General features: G+C 57.0%; 2 protein-coding genes across 5 annotated transcripts in view; one reads left to right on the forward strand and one right to left on the reverse strand.

The window, feature by feature from the left end:
* Positions 1–11,604, forward strand: part of LRSAM1 (leucine rich repeat and sterile alpha motif containing 1) — a 32,162-nt gene extending 20,558 nt beyond the window's left edge. For all 3 annotated transcript variants that reach the window (XM_087822929.1, XM_016210999.2, XM_087822928.1), the window contains 9 exons: positions 600–687; positions 1,095–1,169; positions 2,487–2,567; positions 4,090–4,185; positions 5,634–5,732; positions 6,372–6,503; positions 7,540–7,621; positions 9,641–9,786; positions 10,862–11,604. In XM_087822929.1, coding sequence (XP_087679055.1) covers positions 600–687; positions 1,095–1,169; positions 2,487–2,567; positions 4,090–4,185; positions 5,634–5,732; positions 6,372–6,503; positions 7,540–7,621; positions 9,641–9,786; positions 10,862–10,987 — 925 coding nt within the window. In that variant the 3' untranslated portion in view covers positions 10,988–11,604. The remainder of the gene's footprint in view (positions 1–599; positions 688–1,094; positions 1,170–2,486; positions 2,568–4,089; positions 4,186–5,633; positions 5,733–6,371; positions 6,504–7,539; positions 7,622–9,640; positions 9,787–10,861) is intronic.
* A 1,669-nt stretch (positions 11,605–13,273) lies between these two features.
* Positions 13,274–22,311, reverse strand: part of NIBAN2 (niban apoptosis regulator 2) — a 47,747-nt gene continuing 38,709 nt past the window's right edge. The window contains exons 6-15 of one of the 2 annotated variants that reach the window (XM_087822931.1): positions 20,998–21,113; positions 20,078–20,182; positions 19,833–19,995; positions 18,142–18,329; positions 17,062–17,217; positions 16,416–16,532; positions 16,170–16,277; positions 15,927–16,038; positions 15,022–15,462; positions 13,274–14,991 (exon numbers count right to left, since the gene is read on the reverse strand). In XM_087822931.1, the coding sequence (XP_087679057.1) occupies positions 14,759–14,991; positions 15,022–15,462; positions 15,927–16,038; positions 16,170–16,277; positions 16,416–16,532; positions 17,062–17,217; positions 18,142–18,329; positions 19,833–19,995; positions 20,078–20,182; positions 20,998–21,113 (1,739 nt within the window). In that variant the 3' untranslated portion in view covers positions 13,274–14,758. Of the gene's footprint in view, positions 15,463–15,926; positions 16,039–16,169; positions 16,278–16,415; positions 16,533–17,061; positions 17,218–18,141; positions 18,330–19,832; positions 19,996–20,077; positions 20,183–20,997; positions 21,114–22,311 lie in introns of both variants that reach the window. The other variant, XM_087822930.1, reaches the window with a different exon arrangement.

A 22,311-nucleotide genomic window follows, 5' to 3' on the forward strand; every position in this document is an offset into this window, starting at 1 on the left:
ATGAGCCCCAATCTTCGTATCAGAAAAATGGGGATAAGTCACAGTACCTTCCCCTAGAGTTGCCTTTAGTGAGCATTAATGAACACAAAGCCTGCCACGTAGGGTCCAATAAGTAACAGCTATTATTATGAAACAAACTCAAAACCAAGATTGTACCCAGGTACAGACATTCATGAAGTTGCAGGTTTGGATTTTTGTGCCAAAATCACTAGACTTCTCTAGGGACTGAGAGTAGACCCACTGCCCAGGCAAGAAACGCTAGGATGGGGAGTACAGACATTAGTGCTTGGGAAGGACAACCTTCTCAGGGCCTGAGTGGCTCACCTAGGAGGCCATGTCCTGGTGGAGGGGTGGATGAGAGGACCCGGAGATCACATCTCCCAGCTCCCAAGACACAGGCTCTGTCACCTTCCTTCCGGCGCCATGGGACTCAGACAAATTCTGTGTCTACACCCAGCCTGGAACATGGCCCCTAGCAGGCACTCCATGAGTATTGTTGAATGAATAAATGGTTTATCTTGATCTCCTCCAAGGTACGTGGCACATAGTATGTGCTCAGAAAATGTTGAGAGAGTAAATGAATGTGCTCTTTGTGGCAGCATGGCTGAAATGGATATGCGGTTCCAGCAGATTCTTTCGTGGCAGCAGATGGATCAGAACAAGGCCATCAGCCAGATCCTGCAGGAGGTGAGCCCTTGCACAGGACAAGAGGGTGGGGTGCATGAAGGGCACATTGGGGCAGAGCGGCAAAACTACATGGAGCCCCGTTCCAGATAGCGTGAGACCCAATATGCTTAGTGCATTTAGTACAAACCATCAGGAAGAGGGGGCAGGGAGAAGCCTCTGGGTGGTGATCTTCTGGTCACTGAAATCCAGAGAAGCACCTCTTCCCTGGTGGGCGCCCACTCCCCATGCTGTGGGGCCTCCACCATGAAGACAGGGCAGGGAGAGATGTAACCACACCACGAGGAGATGCAGGACCTGGCCTTCTTACCTTCAAGCGCGCTGTGCCTGTCTGCTCTTCTGCTCTTAGCTGTCCCTCTGGGAAAGCAAGGCGCCTGTGCCCTGCTAAGCAGGCCATGGTCTTGTTGCAGAGCGCCATGCAGAAGGCTGCATTTGAGGCTCTCCAAGTGAAGAAAGACCTGATGCATCGGCAGATCAGGAACCAGGTGAGTGTGGGGTCATGGCCCCCCAGCTAGACCTGTCTTGACAGCTTTCAAAGACATGCAGAGGTGGCTGGACCGGCGGCAGTTAAGATTGAATCCTTCACATGGCAGTTCAGCAGGAGGTCTCCCTTCAGAACTCCCCTCTCCTCCCAGAACCTCAGTCAGGGCTGTTGGGAGGTGCCCTGAGGCCGCACTGTGAGTGCCAGCAAATGTGACCTGTTGTCACCACTTGTCACGCTGCCCAGGGCTGAGGGGAAGGGCAGCGTGCAGTCTTGACTGCTGTGCAGCCTCTGTGCTGACCACTTCCCAGGCAGCCGGCTCAAACCCCAGCGTCCCCATCAGCTCTGAACTGAGACAGATTGGATGTCCAACCTGAGAGAACAGGGCAGCCCTGATGTCAGCTGGGCCTGGAGGAGGGACCATCTCTCCCCCGGGCTCTGCTGCCAACCTCAGGCGGGGCCGCGGTTGGGGAGCGGGGCTGCTGACGCGCTGGGCTCCCTGAGGGTGAGGTGCGCTTTCAGGCTGCGGGACGCTCATCACATCGTATTCGACACACTTTGAATTTTACATTTTGCATGTTTGGTTTTTTTCTCTTTTTATTCTTTCCTTTTTTGGCCAAAACCAGCTTACCTTTTTATTTCCCTCTTTAATTTCAATCCCACATAGCCGACATGAAGCTCATTCCTCTGACCTGGGGTTGGTGGGGACCTAGGAACTTGAGGACAAGGGTCACAGGGTAGAGATCGGCCATGGGGTCTGACCCCCCAGGGCTAAAAGCCTCCAGTCACACCCTGAGGGTGTGCAGTGACCCCTAGACATTCTCACTGGGGGTGGCTTTGACCCACCAGGCCAGTTGTTCCCCTTTAGACCCTGAGAAGGCCACATCCCAGGGAAAAGGCTCACTCACCTGCTCTGTGTCATGAGGCAAGTTACTTAACCTCTCTGAGCCTCAGTTTCCTTGTCTGTAAAATGGAGGCAATAATACCTCCTAATAGCCAGAGGAGAATTGATGAACTGACAAAGTGCCTGGCACAGGTCTAGCTCACAGAATCCTCAGTAAGTATCAGTTACTACTCCTATTATTATTCAATCACTCCCATAACCCTCTGCTCCCCTCTCTGACAGCTATTCAGAGGAAGCAAGAGAATTGGTTAGTAGTATTGACCAGAACAAGCATATCCATGCACACATCCTAAAGCACTCAGGGCCCCTTCACTCCAGAGACCCCCAGAAAACACCCCACTTGGCCATCGAGAGCAGTGGCACAGAACTGAACTGTGGTTAATGTGAATAAAAAACCCTGTCTCATCTTCTGTCTAGATTAAGTTAATAGAAACTGAGTTATTGCAGCTGACACAGCTGGAGTTAAAGAGGAAATCCCTGGACACAGAGACACTACAGGTATGTAGGGCTCCCTGGCCTGCCCTGTCCCTCCCCTGCCCTGCAATGAAGTCTCCCACCTGGTCCCCCACCGCCTCTCAGCAGCTGCTCTCCAGCAGGCAGGGCAGGTCTCCTCTGGCTGTGACCTTGGAGGGTGCCCCAGTCCCAGAAGGCTGAGGTCAAGGGTCGGGTCAGCTTGTTGTGAGGCAGGAGGGTCAGAGGAAAGAGGGTTTCATTGCCAAGGCTCACCTAGGTGACATCTCCATCTCCGCATTTTGTTTGTTTTAGAGCAGGGTTGCTGCTGAGCTCCCTGTCTCCTTAAGCCATGCTTTTGGGGTGCTGGTTCTACTCACAGGCTGATATCCTCTGGGGAAGGAGTTTTCTTGGTGTCCCAGGAATGTCTGGAGGAGAGGGCCCGGCTGTTACTGTGTCGCTCCCTGCAGGCAGCTTCTCTGTGAGCTTGGCTCGGTATCCTGTGCACAGAGAAGGGGCAACAGGGACTAGCAGATGGGACTGCAAGTCAGGACCTGGGTTCTGTCCAAGCACAGTCTTGCTGTGTGAGGTGGGCGGGAAGAGGAAAAGGGGTCACCCTTTCCCTTCTCTGCACCTCAGTCCAGTTGTGCACAGAGGGGCTCTGTCAGTGGTACGTGAGGCCATGTACCTATATCAGCCTTCAAGCAGAGCCGCCTGTTCTCTGTGGAAGTCTTATTTTCTTGTGGGCCTCTCAGTACAGGGAAAAAACACTGGGGTCTGGAGTCCTGGTCTGAGGTCCACCACAGGTGTGCTGTGTGACCTTAGGCAAGTCACTTCCCCTCCCTGGACCTCCATTTCTCTCCTTCATAGAATGGAAGTAATCTTCCAGGCCTAGCCTGTGTCAGGGCCATGAAAGAGGGGTGAGCTAGCAAACGGAAAGCCTAGAGTGAGCCTGGAAACAGTCTTCAGAGAGAGGAGGGGTTGGACTCTCAGAGCAGGTACCCTTGTCTCTTGCCCATTAGAGCTTGCAGGCTCCCATTTTCGGGCCTCCGTGGGGTTTTCAAGGTAAGAGATGAGTGGGACACAGATACAAACAAGGGCTCTGCTCCGATTTGCATGTGCATCCACCTGTGTAGAGCCTTCCAGACTGGTGCGGGGTGACAGGGTAACATACTGGCCCTCCCTGCCATGTGCTTCCCCCACGTACTCTGGAGTCAGCAAGAGGAAGTCAGATACTCATGGCTTGTCATTTCCTTTATTTGCTGTTTCTTACCACTCCACCAACATCAGTCGCCAGATTTCATGCCTGGCCTTAGCCCCATGGGGAAGGGAGGTGCAGGCTTAGGAGCAGGTGGGGTGGGGATGCCCGGGCATAGGGGCCCCTCAGCTGTGTACCCTAATTCTCACCCTGAGACCATGGAGAGAGCCCTGAATTGAGTCGGGCCCTCCATGGGCCCCCAGCTGGCAGCTGAGGACTCAGTGAAGGGGATCCTGGCACCTCGCCCTTAGGACTTCTGGCTCCAGGGGTGCCATGAGCTTCCAGTGGCACTGGTGTGGTCTTATGTTGCAGGAGATGATCTCAGAGCAGCGCTGGGCTCTCACCGACCTGCTCCAACAGCTGCTCAAAGAGAAGACACAACGAGAGAAAGAACTCCAGGCAATCCTGGTGCGTTGGGCTCTGTGTCAGCTCGCACAGGGGTTTGCTTTCCCTCCACACACTTGTGGTTCTTAGAAACACTTTTGTTATTCAAATCATAGTTGTTCATCAAAGAGAAACCAGAAAGTACAAAGGAAAATACTCACTTCTGAGAGTTGTCTGTTGCTAACAGTTTGACGTATATTTTTCAAACATTGTGGTGCCTATTTGTAGCTGTGCAGGCACATGCCCAGCCCTAAAGCAGCGCCTGGCCCTGATGACCAGCTTGTTTTCATCCGTTCTTTTCACGTCGCTAAAACACTCGTCTCCATTCTTGTCATGGCTGCGTTTGGATAGGTCGTCACTAGCCTGTTGAGCATTTAGACTGCTTCCCGTTCTTGCCTCTTATATGCAGTGCTCTCTGAGCGTCCTTGCAGCTAAGTATTTGAGAACAGCTGAGCATTTACTCAGGACGGATGCCCAGGAGAGGAACTGCTGTGTCCAAGGCAGGCCTTTTAATTAGCCTTTGGCAGGAGTTGCCCAACTGCCCTGTTCCCAAATGGGTTTGACTCCCAGAAGAGGGAGCCAGCTCGGCAAGGTCCAGGAGTGACCACCAAAGGGCAGCCAGGCCCCCAAGGGCACTAGGAAATGCCTGTGTTGAAACCCTGTTCCCACGTTGCATCTGGCCCTGTATGCGGCTGCAGTCCTGGCTGGGCCACCCCGCTGTGCAGACCCAGGCTCCGGAGCAAAGCAGACCCAGGTCTGAATCCTGGCCCTGACACTGGGCAGCTCTTAGACCTGGGCCAGGCTACTAATCCCTCAGAAGCTCGGTTTCTTCACTCGTGGAATAGAGCCCATTTCCGAGTTGTGAGAATTAAGTGAAACGGCGCCTTGGTGCACAGCACAGTTTGGCACTTAGCACTCACTGCTGTCCCCAGCATGTAGAGCAGTGTCTGGCCCAGAACAGCTCTCATGGGATATTTGTTGGAAGACAGAACAAAGAAATTCGTTTCTATAGCATGTTTATAGGCCTCCAGCTTTGTTAGGCGGCGAAGGCCACTCCAGAAGCTGATGGAGTCTTTGGGATCCTATTTCCTTCCCTGCCTGGCACCCAGGAGACCAGCCCAAGCTCTGTGGGAGGAGGTGATTGCCCAGCACTTTGCTGTTCCCACAAGCAGAGGAGAAAAGGGCCCCTCCCAGACTAGTGCCCAAAGCGAGGGGCCGGTTTCCGCAGCCCAGGTCCAGGCCCCTGCCCGGTGTGTGGCGTCTGATCCTTCTCAGCAGTAGCTGGGGAGAGCGACGCTTCCCGCCCTTCTGTGTCTGCAGTTCACATGCTGCGATGAGAGTGGGCAGGAGAGCTGTTTGTAAAATACCGTGTCCATCCACATGCTTGGAGGAACATAGTTCACAGTCATCACTGTCATTATTGTTTTGATTTACCTCTTTGTAACTAACAGTATCGGCTTCGTTCTTGGCAGAGGGAGTTAGAAGCCAAAAGCGAAACCAAGCAGGAAAATTACTGGCTGATTCAGTATCAGCGGCTTTTGAACCAGAAACCTTTGTCCTTGAAGCTGCAGGTAAGAACTGATGGCAGCCGGCCTGCCGGGAGCCTCAGGGATACCCTGCTTCTTGATCTTTCCAGTTTAATTTCATTCATATTTCTGGTGGCTAGTGTACCAGGTCCAGTGCTAGACCCCAGGGGGACAGAAATGAGAGAGGGAGGGTTTGTTCTGGTGAGGGGCAGACAGCCGCTGGTCCTGCCGTGAGTGGCAGAGACCCAGGAGCCCGCAGTGGGGCAGGGCCTGCTCTGCACGCCAGCGCAGGTGGGTGACAGTGCTGTCACTAAGCACCTGCTCTGAACAAGCAGATGTGGTCCTCTCTCTCTGTCTCTACTCCCCACACTTTTTTTTTAATTTTAAATAAAAATTTAGTCTTTCTCTACATACTATTTGGCAACTTCTTTTTTCTCTTAGCAGTAGTGACGGGCAGTTGTCCAGGCCTGTGCGTATAGATGTCCTTATTGTTTCCAGACAGCTGCGTAGCATGTAGCATATGGACATTTATCTCTATGCCCTTACATGTGAATTTCTGTATGAAAACTTCCAAGAGTACATTTTGCACGTATATCGTATATATTCCGACCCTTTGTTTGCTGGTATAAATAATGGCTCCTTGTTTTCTTCCCATTCGTGACGCCCTCGGCTTTTCTTGTGCAGGAAGAAGGCATGGAGCGCGAGCTGGCGGCCCTGCTGGTGGAGCTGTCAGCCGAGCACTACCTGCCCATCTTTGCCCATCACCGCATCTCGCTGGACATGCTGAGCCGGATGAGCCCCGGGGACCTGGCCAAGGTGGGCAGCCGCTGCCTCTCGGGGGAGGCTAGGGAGGCGAGCTGGGCCACTGGTCCAACCTGGCCACGGGTCAGCTTGCTCTTCTTGCAGTTCTTGGTGAGGTCTGCTACTAGCAAATGTCCCAGGACGCCCTTGCTTCCAGTGGCTAGAACACCTGCCCCATCCGCCCCCAGCCAGCTGGGCGTGCCCTACACACCCTAAGGCTAAGAAAATCCAGGGATGTGGGTCCTGCTGGCCCAGACCACCCTGCCTCTCAGATTGGATCTTTACGTTGGAGGTCACCTGGTCCCGACCCCACCCCACAGTTGTAGAGATCTTGTAACAGCAGCACCACCTGCGCCCGGTTACTTTCTGGGTACCTTGCACTCATTCCCTTACTTTTCAGAAGAGGCGAATGGCAATGAAAGCTCCCATCTTTGTCGCACTCACCGGTGCGGGACTCTGTTCTCAGCACTTTCGCACACTAACTCATTGACTCCTCCTGACAACCTGGGCAGGCTGGGATTATCGTGGTCATTTTTCAGATGAGGAAACCGAGACACACACTATGGTGGTAATTTGCCTGAGGTCACACAACAGAGCCAGGACTTGAGCCGAGGAGTCTGGTGACGGAGTCTGTGCTGCTGACCATTCTGCAATAGGGTTACCCCCAAACTGCAGGGCTACACGGGAGCCATGTCGCCTGAGCTCAAGCACTTTCAATTCTGGTCTTTTCCTCATGAACTGTGGTGGAGAGTCTTGGATTACTGGTTGTCATGAGCAGCATGAGGTCACGCAGGTGGAGCTATCAGCAGTCCCTGGCATAGGGGAGGCACCTGCTGAGCCATAGCTGTTACTGGTGTTGGCTTCCTTTTGGGCCTCAGTTTCTCCCTCTGCCACACTGGTGGTTGAGCCCAGGCATACTGGGCCAGGTAGGCCCCCTCATTTCCAGCCGAAGGTGCCAGCAGCCAGGAGTGAGGCTGTCCCCATGGCTCCATGCTGTGCCGGCAGCTCCCGCCCAGCCCAGGCGACAGTCTGCTCTTCCTGGACTCTGTAGGTGGGTGTCTCGGAAGCTGGCCTACAACATGAGATCCTGCGGAGAGTCCAGGAGCTGCTGGACGTGGCCAGGATCCAGCCAGGTACCGGCACCAACCTTGCATGTGGACTGTGGTTGGGGGCGGTCATCTCTTTTCCTAGCCCCTGCCAGTCCTTAAGGTCCGGGCTGTGAGGGTAAGTGCAGATCATGAAGGCTCTCCGCCCCCTCGGAGGCCAGGAGAGGGCAGGCGCTGTGGCTGCCCTAAGGACAGGCATGGAGATCAAGTCTTTGTGTGTAGAGCATGACCCAGGTGCCAGGCATTTGCCAGCCATTTCACATGTACCGTTTCATGTCACTTTTGTTTCAACCCCACCAGGTAGGCAATGTTTTAATCCTCATTTGAGGGGTGAGAAAACTGAGGGAGAGAGGGGTTAACTCGTGTCCCATAACGTCACTCAGCTGGCAAGTAGCTAAACCACTGGGCTTTGCTGCCCCCTCGCCCCAAGGGGCCTTGACGAGCGAAAGGAAGCTCGGCGCCTAGAGCAAGAATGAAGGAGAGAACAGGCTGCCAGGCTGGCCGTCCCGTGGGCAGGGTCTGTTTGGGGCAGAGGCTGAAGGTGTAGGTGGTGGACCAGGCCCCAGGGGTGAGGTAGGAGCTCGGGCTGCCGGCTGAGAGGAGGCCCTGGGTCCTCAGGTGTCAGGGCTGACAGCAGCGCTGTGCCATCTGCAGACTCCAGCTTTCCAGCCAACTTTACTCCAGGGACTGACTCTACCTAAGAAAAAGTCGTTGAACTTCCAGTCCTTTAATACCAAGTAGTGTGCAAAGTAGACCCCTTCCAGATGTTTGTTTCCCCAGCACTAACGCCCCTCTTGTTCTCGGAGTGGAGATCAGAAAGTTTGGCATCAGGACTGGGGGTCGCCCTAACCCTAACAGATATACCTCCCTCCAGCAGGAGTTGCAGGTGCCCCCTCACTCTGAGCCCCTCCAGCATCCAGACCGGCAGCCTCTCACCATCCCCCACCCCACCAACCCCAGAGCTAGCAGGAGCCCTCCCTGCTCCTAGCTAATCCCCATCTTAGAATGGCCCTGCTGCGCTGTGGTGCCTCTGCTGCTTGGGGCTTCTTCCTGGCTGTGCCCACCCCACTGGGGAGGGGTCTGTGGCAGGAGGTTCCTTCTTAGCTCCAGAAGAGACATGAGATCCTCAGGCATTTTCCCACCAATTCTTGAATTGTGCCCAGGACTTGATACGTGTTATATTAAATATAGAAGGGCCTCTTTACCACAATGGTCTGGGACGCCCTGATACCCTTAGAGTGTCTAGTGTTGTAATAACCTCTAAAAAACCTTCTAGATTTTTTCCAATTATAAAAAAATACTATTTGTAATTCAAACCATAGAATCAGTGAAACATTAACTGTGATAATGGTGGGGATCAGGGCTGAGGACAGGGATGTCAGGGGTGCACACTTCATGATAATGAGAGACTGTTTTATAAGGGCCCTTCTGATGTCCTGTTTCAGGGCTGGTTGCTAGCTCCAGGTCAGGGCAGTGGGCAGGCTTGGGGCTCTGCCAGGGGGCTGAGGGGAGCAGCTGTGGGGACTATTCTCTCCTTTCCCTGCTCCTCTGAGTCCTAATGGGCAGTGGCCAGCCTATCTCCTGGGTCACTGGGTGGAAAAGCTGAAAGGGAGGCTCAGCCCGTCCCAGAACCCCAACCAAGGGCTCCTGTGCTGCGGCCCAGCCACCAGATGGTGCTGTGGCCTTGGGCAAGTGGCTTCCCCTCTCTGAGCTCCAGTTTCTCATCTCTTAAAGTGACAAAGTCCTACTTGCAAGGTGGCCCTTAAGGGTTCAGGGGACATTAGGGGTAAGAGGCCCCAGTTAACCAGTGCTGTGACCCTCCCTGCCAGTGTCCCAGCACTCCCATGTTACAGATGGGGCATGAGACTCAAGAGAAATGAGGGGGGCTGTGTTAAGACAGCCCTTCCCCTGATTCTGAGATCAGAGCTCCCTCACCTTCCAGCTCACTGTCCACATGGGGCAGGCAAAGCCAGGGGCATCCCCTAGGGGTTGGGATCATTGAGAGTGGCCCTGCCCTGGCTCACCCTCTTTCTCTCATCCTCACAGAGCTTCTGAAAGCACCCCAGGGCGAGGTCCTTGGGGCCCTGGAGCCCACTGCCCCTGAGGAGTCTCCTGAGTCTGTGAGGCCATCAGCTCCCCCAATGGAGCTGGAGGTGCAGACCTCAGAGTGTGTCGTGTGCCTGGAACGGGAGGTAAGTCTGGGGCAGGAGCTGGCCACCCCCACCTGTCAGCCTGCCCCTGCCTGCGGCCACCCACGCCTCTCCAGGCAGTAGTCTTCCTAAACACTTTTTTCTAGTTTTGTAAGCATACTGTGTTCATTAGAAATTGTGGAGAATACAGGAAATAAAAATGACCCATGATCCCACAACCCAAATATGAGCAATGCTAACATCATTTTCTGGGCTTTTTTTTTTCCAGAAAGGATTTTTTTCTGTACTTAATAAATATATTTAGGAAAGTTTCCCAAGTCGTTAAATATCAACAACACAATTTTCTCTGAAGAGGCTATTTTAAAACTCTCTCTTAAAAAACTGTAACATTCACCCTTACGGTAAAAATTAAACAACATAGCATATAAAATTTAAATCCACCCCTCCCGCCACCATGCGATCCTACTTAGAAAAGGCGACTGTGTTAGAGCATTTGATTGCCCCTGGGCTTTACCAGACCTGGGGCAGGCATGATGTGGAAGGACTCGGTGGTTATAAATTTAACCAGATCCCTGCTTTGGGGCCCCATAGGTTGGCTTCCAGTCTCTTGTTATTACAAGCAGTGCTGTGCTGAGCAGCCTGAACTGGCTGGGAGTACAGCCTTGGTTATTGGCTTACGGTAAATTCCTAAAAAGAGGGAATGCTGGAGCAAAGCGTAGACATGACTTCTGGGCCATAATGTTGGAATCGCTTTTAGACTGAGGGGCTGGGCAAAGGAACAAAAATTGGGAACAACCTTAATGTCTGTCCAGCAGCAGGGCTGGTTCGATACAGTGGCCCTGCTCACAGACATGGCACCACAGTGTCAAACTGAGAGAGGGTGGCAGAGAAAGTGACTAGTAAAACATCAGAGAAGACAGGCCAGTTTCATTTTAGAAAGGGGTGGGGCTTACAGGTATTTATAGATTTTTAACAAGACATGGAGAAACAGTGCCAAACTCTATCAGAAGGAAGGACTAGACTTTCACTTGCCGTGTGTGATGCGTTTCTGGGGTAGTGGAGGTTGAGGATGACCACATGTCATGGCAGAGCCCAGACGCTCCCACTCTGTCCTCAGGCCCAGATGATCTTCCTCAACTGCGGCCACGTCTGCTGCTGCCCGCAGTGCTGCCAGCCACTGCGCACATGCCCGCTGTGCCGCCAGGAGATCGCCCAGCGCCTCCGGATCTACCACAGCAGCTGAGTGCCAGCCTGGGCCCTGGCCCCCCACCTCTGCCACCCGCAGGCCCAGGGCTCCAGCTCACCCCCTGCTCTCCGCAGACTAGTAAGGCCCCCTCTGTCCTGGGCCCTGCCCCAAGCCCAGGAGGGTGCCCCCCACCCCTGATCTCCAAGACGCCTGGGCTGGGCCCAGGCAGAAAGTGAGTGTTCCTGACCGATGACCTGAATACTGTGTAAGAGAGGATCCCTCACGGTGTACCAGGGAGTGTCCTGGCCAGTGTGGCTCTGCCACCTCCCAGCTGACTATGGCAGGTCCCTTTCCCTCCAGAAGCCTCGGGGTCCTCGTCAGGAGAACACAGACAGTGCTGTCCCTTTCAGCAGGGCAGTGGGAGTGCAGGAGGACCCTGGTGCGGGGAGAGGAGGCCACAGATGGAGCCGGTGACCACAGGCCACCACGGGCTGATTGATCGGCTGGAAGGTGTTCAGTGCAAGCCTTGTGCCACAGGCGACATCAGTCCCTCCCTGCCTCCTTCACTGCTGCCCCTCAAAGCTCTTGGCCCTTCTATTCTCCAGATCTGCACCACCTCACCCCATATGGCTCAAGGGCAGGGAATGAGCTTTGCAGACCCCGAGCAGGAACATCAATAAACCTGTTCACTTCCAGCCTGCTTCCGAGTCATCACTGGGTCCTGATGGAGCCTGGGGAGGGGAAGGGCCCTGGGCCTGGGATGGGATCCGGAGATGGCTGCACCTCAGTCAGGAGGGAGGAGGCAGAGACATTCCGAAGGTGAAGTTATGCAAACCTCCCATGGATAGGGGTGGAGACACGGGCTGAGAGAAGGGCAGGAGTCAGCCTGAGCAGGTTGTGCCATGCTGGGCCTGCGCTGTGCGCTCCACTGTCACCATCCCAGACGAGGGAGCCCAGGCTGAGGGAGTGAATGCCCCGGACCTTGCAGCTGGGACACCGCAGTGCTGGGTTTGGACCAGTACAGTTGTACAGACCCTGTTCTTGCTGAGAGTTGCACATTTATTGTGCCTTTTCTGGCAAATGGTTAAGCTGAGGACAGCATTTTCTCTGGGCTGGAGGCAGACTTGCTCAGGCGCCTGGGCTCTGCCACTACCTCTGACTCCCTGGCCAGCCTTCCAGACTCTATTTCCCCTTCCATTCAGTGCGGGACATGATAGGGCTCTAAGTGCTCACCCCAGGTACAGTCCAAGAGCCAGCCGGATATAGGGGACAGGCCCTGGGGTGGCAGAAAGAGCTCTGGACCTGTTTCCCTACCTCATTGGGACCATCCATCAATCCTGTGGGCCAAAGTGGACAAAGACCCCTTGTGATCTGAGTCCTGTTTTCCAGGCAGGAGCTGGGGCCTCCCAACGATGTCTCCTTCCTCCTGGAGACCTTTGAGGGTTCTCCCTCCCCACTCACCCTCCTGGGCTCCCCTTGGTCAAGTGGGGAGACTGAGGCCTGAGGTGGGCAGGGCCACTTCACAGAGCACAACGTTTGCCCTGGGAGAAAGGACTTTGGTGATTCCCATTTTATCGGTGAGGACCCTCAGGCCAAGTTAGTGACTTGCTGAGGGCAACAGTGAGACTGCAGCTGAGCCCCTAGTCTCTGGCCCCATAGCCCCTGCAGTTCCACACCCCAGCCCTCGTTGACAAGCCCTCAGCCACTGGCCACTGTGGACAGGCTGGTACCAAGGAAACCAACATCCCCCACAGTGATGCTGCCATCTACCCAGGAGGAACGTTTTTACCCATGGACGAGGCAACTCATCCCACCAGTTGTGTGTGTGTGTGTGTGTGGGGGGGGGTCCTGTGTCCCAAAACCTCAGCCAAGGTTCCCCACCTTCCTGGGCCCCACCAATGGCGACACGGTGATGAAGGCATCATTTGGAGCTGTGCATGTAAGGGGCACCGCCCACAGCGAGCGCTGGCTGTGTGGTCAGGGGTCTTGAGAACGTTGGCATCGCTGTTGGGATCCAGAATGAGCCAGGGGCCCGCCTACCCCACTGTGGGCGCCTCATGGCCAAGTGGCCTTAAAGCTGCCGGAGTCTCTCTTGGCCGGTCACTCGAGGCTCCCGAAGAGCACCCTGCCCACACTTAGCTGAGGAAGCTGCCTGAGCCGCCAGCGGGCCAGGCACCTGCATGCTCTTCGTCTTCTCTCTGAGCCTCAGTTTCCTCCCCTGTGGGGATAACGTAAGTCTGACCTAGAGGTGCTCAGTCAAGGGAGCCCAGAAAGCCGGGCGCATGGACAGGCCCAGACGCAGTCTCTAGCCCAGGTCCCCTGCCGGCACCACGCACAGGTCGCTGGCTTTAAATAAAGCATTTATTGATTAGTAGAAGCTTAAACAGTTCACTTAATATTTTCAATACAATGTCTGAAAGACTGGAAAACACCAAAAGGCACTAGAGGAGAACATCTTAAGACGGAATGTGTTGGTAGGAGAGGTTAGTGAGGCATCTGAGATTAGGGCTGGTGGTGGAGGGATCCTGAGCACCAACCTCTGCCACCCGTCCTGGGGATCCACGGCCCGGGCCCCAGGAAGCAGAACAGGGAGGGTGCAGGGCTGGGCGGGGGCCCCACCCTGAGGACCCTGAACGAGTCATTTTCTGCCCTGCCGACCTCTCCTCAAAGCAGTCTGGAGGGTCTGGAACTGCCAGGCTGGGAGTGGCCCTGGCTTCACCCTCACCCCCAGGAACAAGAAGCCGTGGACAAGCCTTTGGCCCCAAGCAACTCACATTGTAAAAAGGGCCTGGAATGTTCAGGGTAAGGTGACTTGGTGACTCAGGCAGCAAGGGCCAAGCCACAGCCTGACCCCAAATCCTCAGAGCGGCCACCAGCGTGCATCAGGGAGCCACGGCCCTTCAGGAGCCCTACCAGCTCCCTCGGTGGACAGCATGTGCCTTGGAGGTGGCCCACGGAGGACAGAATCCACACCCGCTAAACCCTGCCTCTGAGCAGAGCGCCGCCCTCCCGTCAGCCCCAACCCAGGGGGGCACAGGGGCGGGACAGAGGGGCCCTGAAGACTGGGTGCCGGCAAGCAAGCCGGAGGAGCCTGCTGCGGCTGGAAGTCGGGGATCTGAAGGCCCGCACGGCCTCCAGCAGCCTCTGCCCTCTGGCCGCCTGCTCGCAAGGCTCGCTCCCGCCCTCGGACACTTCCTACCCCGCACCAGCACATTCCGGGCCTTTCTCATTCCATCCCCAGCCTGTGGCCCCATCTCCCTTCATGAAGCACCCCCCCCAGCGTCCTCCAGGCTGAAGACGCCCTCCTTGCGCTTCCCCTCATCCAGGGTGGGGAAAGCGAGGCCACTGTCCACTCGGGAACTGGCCTCTGGGCCCGGCCTGGAAGAGCAGGGAGGGGAGTGAGGCCCAGAGGTGGGCCTCAGCGCTTAATGTTCCTGGTTCCAATGAGCCTTTGGTGAGGGGAGGGGACTCGGGCTCTGAGTCACAGCAGACGGTGCCTTGACCTCTCTCTTTGCAAGGATGGCAAGACCCACGAGGGGAACAGGTCACAGAGAAAGACAGAAAGGGAGGACCCAGAGAACTGGGGCCACTAGGTGCTCCCCAGCTCCGTCAGCTACGCTCGGCCCCCAGCACAAGCAGGAAAGCTGAGATCACCTCCAGAAGAGAAAACAAAGTAGGACCGAACCCAATAAAGTGACTTCAGGTGGGCTCATCCGGGCCCAGCCCCACCCGAGGCACAGATCCCTGCTCCGGCCGGAGCCAAGCTTGTCAGTGCCTCAGAGGGAGGGGCCCGTGTGCCTTGTCCAACAGCAGCTCAGGTGCGACAGCCTAGAACTCAGTCTGCACCCCTGCGCTGTCCTCGGTGGTGGTGTGGATGGGGGGGCGGCCTCCAGGGCTGGACTCCTGTTCCCCGGTCTCCTGGTCATTGGGCTTCGAAGGCTGGAGGTCCACAGCCTTTCCAGTTGGGAGTTGCGGGACGGGGGTGGGGGTGGGGACAATCGAGGCAGGTGGTGAGGAGGATGCAGGTGGTGAAGAGGCCGCAGGTGGCGAGGAGGCTGCAGGTGGTGAGCCCGCAGGTGGTGAGCCCGCAGGTGGTGAGCCCGAAGCTGGCAGAATGATCACGGGCTGGGAGCTATTCTGCACGGGGGCCCCATTGATCAGGGGGCAGGCCGGTGGGGGACTCTCAGCTCGCAGATCCTGGGCCAGCAGGTCACGGACCTCAGTGACACTGTCCAGGGACGCAGGTGACAGTGGCTCAGGGCTAGCCTCGAAGGGCAGCCCTGCCTCCTCATCGTGGACCACGGACACCACCTGCTTGGCTCGCCGTCGCTTCTCCCAGGTGGTGGCTGCTTCCTGGGCACCGGGGCTGGGGCTGCCACTGTCCCCTCTGCCGCCACCACTGCCACCATACTCCTCACCCCAGTCGATGGGTGAGCCCTCGGCCAGCAGATGCAGGTTGGGGTCGCTGTTGTGCAGGACCACGCTGTCCCGGTACAGGTTGTGCTTCCTCTGCACGGCTGCCTCCTTCACGGCTGCAGGGTCAAAGGGGTGCGTCAGGACACTGACCACAGGGACGACAGCTGCCACCACACTCTTTGCTGTGCCCAAATGTGACCAGCACCATCCCCCAGGGGCCTCCCCACGGCCTGAGCGGGTGTTGTAATTGGGATATGGCTTACTCCAGGCCTCACTGCAAGGAAGGAGGAGCCATGACCCTAACCCAAAGCCCACGCTGGTAACCACCGTGTCACCCTGTCACTCATCTGACACTCCCGGAATGTCAAGGACCCATGAAGAAACTAAGGCACAGAGACTGGATGCTATCCTCCTGTGGCTACACAGCTAACAGTGGGCCTACCCTGGCCCAGAGGCATAAATCTCATTTTCTTTGCAGCTTCGCTGACCCCACCACCCTCCTGGCGATCAGAATCCCAGCAGCAGTGGGGCAGCCCCCAGCCAGCCCCGGGGGGCCTCCTGCGGGGGCGCTGGCACACACCCTGCAGGATGTCCTTCATGACCGTCTGCAGCACCACCTCCTCGTACGTGTTCTCCACCAGGATAAACCTGGCAAAGTCCTCGAAGATCAGCTCCTGGAACCGGGGCAGCTCCTGCAAGGCGAGGCGGGCACGGGGCAGAGAGGGGTGGTCAGGGCCTCGGGGCAGAGAGGGCCCGTGGGCTCCGCCCCACCCGTCAGGCTGGCTCCCGGGACCAAGGGGGCGGTGGCCGAGGGGCCGCTCACCGACTTGCAGGTGGGGGCGAGCTTCTTGAGCAGGAACGGGATGGTGATCTGCAGCAGCGCCTCCCGGAAGAAGCGCTTCCGCACGGTGCTGCTGTCATAGTCGTATTTCTGCCACGAAAGAGGAAACGGGGCTCAGAGTCCGTGGGCCCCACAGGCCCCTGGCATGAGGATGGAAGGCCAGCGGTATGGACTCAGGGCTCAGCCGCACTTAGGGCAGGTCAAGGGTCAGGGGGCGAAGCCGCTCACCTTCAGCACGCGCTCCAGGATCCGCTGGATGGACTTGCACAGCTCCTCCTTGGTGGGCCCCTTGCCCAGCTCCTGGTGCAGGAGGGTCTCGAAGGTGTACACGGCATTGTCCATTTGCTGTGGGGCACACCATGGGGTACATGAAGGCCCAGGAGTGCCCACAGCCCCTTCTGCATGCCTCCAAGAGGCTGCTCAGCCAGCTGCCCCAGGCCGGCCGGGGAGGAGTGGGTGGCGCGTGTGCTCACTCGGTGCTCACACCCTCACATCGCTACTGAGCATCTGCTGTGTGCTGACACAGTGCTGGGCACCGGGCGGACCCTGCCTCAAGGAAATAGGAAACAGAGGTCCCGGGCCCTGCAGGAAGGGGTTTGGGGGCTTGGGGAGTAAGGAGGGCTTCATGGAGGAAGGGGTCTCTAAGCTGAGACCTGAAAGATGAGTCTGAATTAGCCAGGTGAACAGAGGGACGGGTGTTCCAAACAGATGGGAGAGCACCTGAGACCGGAGCGGGAGAGCACGAAGGGCTGAGCGTGGCCACAGGGCGGCACACGTGGAGGGTGGAGCCAGGGAGTGGGCGACTCTCCCAGGAGATGGGAACCGTGGAAGGGACAGGGCTGTGGCGTGTGTGGGGCAGGAGCCTCTGGCCCACCTCACGCATGTGGATCTGGGCTCGCTGCTTAAACACGGATGTGCTGGACACGTCGAAACGCTGCTGCAGCCCGTCGAGCCGCAGCGGCTCCATCTTCTCGTAGCAGCTCTGCATCTTGAGAGGGTGGTAGGCCAGCTGGGACAGCTTCTCCATGTACTGCAGGGAGGAAGGCATGTGCGGGGCCTGAGCTGGGGCCGCCTGACTGGCCGGGCAGCCCCGGCAGCCCCACGCCTTACTGGGCCCTCGGAGTTGAGGCCCTGGGGCTGGCACTAGCACCAGGGAAAGCAGCCGAGGACAGGGGGTGCCCAGAAGGGCAAGCCCGGGAGGGCTTGAGACAGAAAGGATGGGGAGCTGGAGAGGAGGAAAGTGGTCCAGCAGCCCAACCTGGGTGCTAGGAGATGGGTCCTGGTCCCTTCTGGGGCACTGGGTGGCCTTGGGCAGGTCACTCACCCTCTCTAAGCCTCAGGTTACTCAGCCTCAAAGTCAGATGATGTGTCGTGATTTCTAAAGTCCTTTCTGCTTCTCAGATTCTGTGATTATATTGCCTGTGGGCTCTCTGATTTGAGGTATGGAAGAGGCTAAGACTACAGGACCAATTCCATCTTCACCTGACAACCAGGTGGAGCCCCAGGCAGCCAAGGACCCCGATATGGGGCCTGTGGAAGGGCGTTCACCCCGAGAACCAGAAAACGGAGGGACAGTGGGAGAGCTGGGCTGTCTCAATGGTGGGTCACGTGAATGGCACACAGGTATTTAACTCACCTTGACAATTACATTCCTCACATCTAAAGCTTCCCTTTCCCTCCCTTCTCTGTTAAGTTCCTTCCTCCCCTCCCTCCCTTCTCTGTTAAGTTCTTTGATATTTTAGCAACTAGCTTGGCTTAGGAAGGCTGCTGGCAGGGGGTCAAGTTCCCCCTTTTCTCTAACAGCCAACAGCTTCAGCCTCTCCTACTCGACCCCTCAGCCGTTTACAGGTTATGCCAGAGGGGAGTGGCCCACCCGGGTCACTGAGGGCCTGACGAGGGCTGACCAGACCTAAACCCAGGAGGGCTCCCCGCCCGGAGGTCAGGGCAGCCTCACCTCGCCCAGTTTGTCGATTCCGCCCTCATTGATGACGTTCAGGTTCATGTCGGTGACCTCCTTGAAGAAGACATCCCGCACCTCGGTGAAGCCCTGGCTGGTGGGCACCATGAGGGCCTCCAGGATGGACGAGATGTAGGGCTGGACGTGGTTCCGGACGCACACCTCCGCCTTGGGAAGGATGAAGGCTGCGCCCAGAGGTAGTCGGTTAGCTGATGTCCCCCTGGGGCAGCTCCCAGCCACCCTGGACCCCGAGGCTAGAGGCAGGCGATTGGGCTTGTTTGGTTTTTTTGTTTTGTTTTGTTTTTTTAAAAATATATCAGAGAGAGGGAGGGAGAGAGAGATAGAAACATCCATGATGAGAGAGTCATTGATCGGCCGCCTCCTGCAGGCCCCCGACTGGGGATCGAGCCGGCAACCCGGGCACATGCCCTGACGGGGAATCGAACCCCGATCGCCTGGATCCTAGGTCGATGCTCAAGTGCTGAGCCACGCCCGGCCGGGCTGTTTGTTTTTTTAAAGAAAGCCAGTGATGACAACAGCAGCAAACAATGACTTTAGAGACAGTAAGGACAATAAATCCACAGAGCCAAAAGGACACGGTCTTCTGAGATTGGACTCTGATATTCCTGAAACTGCGGTGAAACTAAGACTAAGAGAACTGCTGGTCTAAAGGTGTTGGCAGTTTTTCTGCTCAGCTAGACATAGAAAACAGCGTCTTTGGGGTGTTTGCTCATTTATTTTTTAAAAAATGGAAACAACTTTAGTAGATTCAATGAGCCTCTGGGTATTGCAAACGCCGACCCTGATCCTGCTCTGGAATGCGTGGCCTGGCTCAGCGTGACCATGTGAAAGGCTGTGACCTTGTGGACAGGGACCATCTCCAGGACACTCTGACCAAGGCATTTGTACCCTGGGGTGTTCTGACGTCCCTCCCTCTCCTCTGTCCAGCCAGTGTTGTTTGTTCCACAGAATAAATGGCAACTCTCGTCTCGGCGTCCTATCCGCTCACAGTGAACACAGCCCGTAAAGAATAACTCTTGGGCAACTGACAACTCTTGGCCAATGTGTTGTGGTGACAAGGGATGGAAAGGATCCCATCTGGATGGGAACAGAAAGGAGCATACACTGACTGGGAAAAGTTAGACTTGGGGAAAGTGACTCATCAGTGTCAGGCTGACGTCTGCTAAAACGACACGTGGTGAAAATCTGTGATCGACCGAGAGGAGCAGAAGGCTGACCCTCCGTGACAAACACTCAGCTCTTCAAGGTCTGGGTTTATAGAAACCACAGCTACAACACAGCTCACAGGGGTGGGGCAAGCAATGGCTCAGATTTGATTTCGATTTTTTAAAACAATCAACGAGCCCAGCCGGGCGTGGCTCAGAGGTTGAGCATCGACCTAGGATCCAGGCGATCAGGGTTCGATTCCCAGTCAGGGCACACGCCTGGGTTGTGGGCTCGATCAATGACTCTCTCATCACTGATGTTTCTGTCTCTCTCTCTTCCTCTGTCTGAAATCAATAAAGATTTTTTTTAAACAAAAATAAAAAATAAAACAATTAACAAATCGGGTCATTGCTGGGAAATGCGCACGGGCCCTGAAACAGACAGGAGGCCCGCCCTGGCCCCGGAGGGCCGGTCGCCCCGCAGGTCAGCACAGCGAAGACAAGCTCGGGGAGCCCGCCTACCGCGGATCTTGCCGGCCAGGTGCTCCTTGGAGGTGATGATCTGGTCCATGTCGGTGCGGATGACCGCCTCCATGGCCGGCCGGGCTAGCAGCAGCTTGGACAGCACCGCCTCAAAGTGCACTTTGGCCTGCTCGTACACTATGCGGTACACGGCGTCGGAGATCTGGGCCAGAGATGCGGGGTCAGGGCTGGGCCGAGGGCGCCAGGCAGCTGCAGACTCCCAGCCCCCAGCCCAGGCCACCCACCTGGATCCACTGCCGCTGTCGCTCCTGCGGTTTCCCCTTCAGCCGTGGGGCGAGCTCCGCCTTCAGCTCAGGGCCCAGCTCCTCCATCACCAGGTTGCTCAGGATCTAGGACCAGGAGGCACAGTCGGGGCAGGGGTGGGAGCAGGGCCAGGTACGGTCCTCATGTCCCATCAAGCCCAGCCGCTCAGGCCCCTACCCTCTCGGGGTTGGCCCTTTGCTCCATATATCCAGTGCCCTCTCTCCTGAGTGTCCTTCCCACAGGTCTCAGCAGGTGCCCTGCAAGATCCTCAGGCTCAAGGGTCACAGCTCAGCGCCTCTGCACATGCTGCCCCATGGGGAATGCCACACTCTTTCCCCCGTGGCTGCGCAAGGAGGTGTGTGTGCTTATTTGTCTGTTTCTACTAAACAGAGTTCCATGAGGTCCAGGGCTGTGTCCCTTTTGCTGTCGTCACCAAGGATATTTTTTCCTTTGATTTTGAGAGAGAGTGAAGGGCGGGGGAGAGAAACATCGATGTGAGAGAGACACATCGATTGGCTGCCTCCCACACGTGCCCTGACCGGGGCTGGGGAATCGAACCTGCAACCCAGGTACGTGCCCTTGACTGGGAATCGAACCCGCAACCCTTCGGCGCCCAGGCCGTCACTTTAACCACTGAGCAACACCAGCCAGGGCAGGGCTGTGTCCCTCTTGCTCACAGTGGCATCTGGGCACCTGGGCCAGGGCAAATGCTCAGGAAATGACTGAACAAAATACCAAGTATCTCCACCTGCATGGCTAACTTCGGCTTCCACCTGTCAAAAACCTGAGCTTGTTGTCTCTGTCCAAACCTGCAGCACCCACAGCCCATCTCCGTGCCCGACCGCACCCTCTAGGCCCTGGGTAGCTTCTGCCGTCTCCCCACCAGCCTTCCTGGCCTCACCTGCACCTCGTTCCCACACAGCATCTCCCAGGTGCCGTACAGTTCCCTCGACTGGCGGTACATGCGGATGGCGTCCGTGAACGCGGGGCCCTCCACCTTGGAGTCTTCAGGGATCCCTGCCCAGGAGAGGGAAGGAGCGAGGTCAGCAGGCCTGCCCAGGGGTCTCCGCCTATACCAGCTGACAGCCAGCCCCCCCATCTGCACACACCCCCCCACCTGCAACCCCCGCGGCCCTTGTCATAACTGGGCAGGAGTAGCTGCAGTGACAGCCACAGGGACAGTAGCCCACCACCAACAGCAGCAAGGCAGGCAGTCCTCCGAATCCCCTTTATCTCCTTAGGTCCTCCCGACCACCCCAAGTCACGGGCATGTCATGTACCCTACTTCTCAGGTGGCAGGCACTGCCGAAGGTCCAAGGACAGTGATGGCAGAGCCAGGACTAGGTGCCACCCCACCCTCCCAACGGAGGCCGCCCCGAGATCCCTGTTCCCTTCCTGCCCCTCCCCTACTCTCTGCCACGCGCACCCCTACTCTCTGCCATGCGAACCCCTACTCTCTGCCACGGGCACACACAGAAGCAGCCACAGACAATCTGCGAACGATCGTGATTCACAGCCACGCCCGTGGGACGTGGTCTGCCAAGCCTGGTTCCAGATCGCTGAACCCCAAGGGGCCTCGGTTTCCCCTCTGAACGCTGGGAACCATGACCCAGCCTGGCCTCACACATCCACCGGGAGGCTCCTGGGGCCACAGTGCAGGCCCAGTTCAGGGCCAAGGGGCACCTGACTAGTAACTGCGGCGAGGACCTGCTCCTGCTGCCATGGGCAGGCCCTGGGTCCGCCTTGGTCACCACTGTGTGTCCAGGGCTGACTAGAAAATACCGTAAATGCCATTTCTCTATTTTTGTTATTGGTGGTGGTGGCGGTGGCCCAGATGTGTGCGCCCACCTCCCCCGGGCTGGCGATGAACCTGCAGAGTGGGTGCTGGGAGGCAAGCACAGGAAGTTGGGAAATCGGCCCGGGGACGAGCGTGGTTAAACTGCAGAGCCAGGTGGCAGCGGCGCCCGGCCACATGCCTCCGCCCGCAGCAGCGCCGAGGGAGGGAAGGGAAACAGCCCGCGCCTCCGAAACCCCGGCTCCCGCTGCGATGACTACAGGCTGAGTCACCCCACAGAGAAAAAGCCCCTCTCTGGCGTGCAGAGGACTCCTCCCCTCCCACGTGCGGCTGGCCGCAGGAATCACTGCCTGTCGGAGCTGGGCGGGAGCTCAACAGTGGGGAAACTGAGGCCCAGCCCCCCTCCCTGCAGTGGCAGCT

The sequence above is a fragment of the Miniopterus natalensis genome, chromosome 12 (genome assembly GCF_054644295.1).
Source record: "Miniopterus natalensis isolate mMinNat1 chromosome 12, mMinNat1.hap1, whole genome shotgun sequence".
NCBI lineage: Eukaryota > Metazoa > Chordata > Mammalia > Chiroptera > Miniopteridae > Miniopterus > Miniopterus natalensis.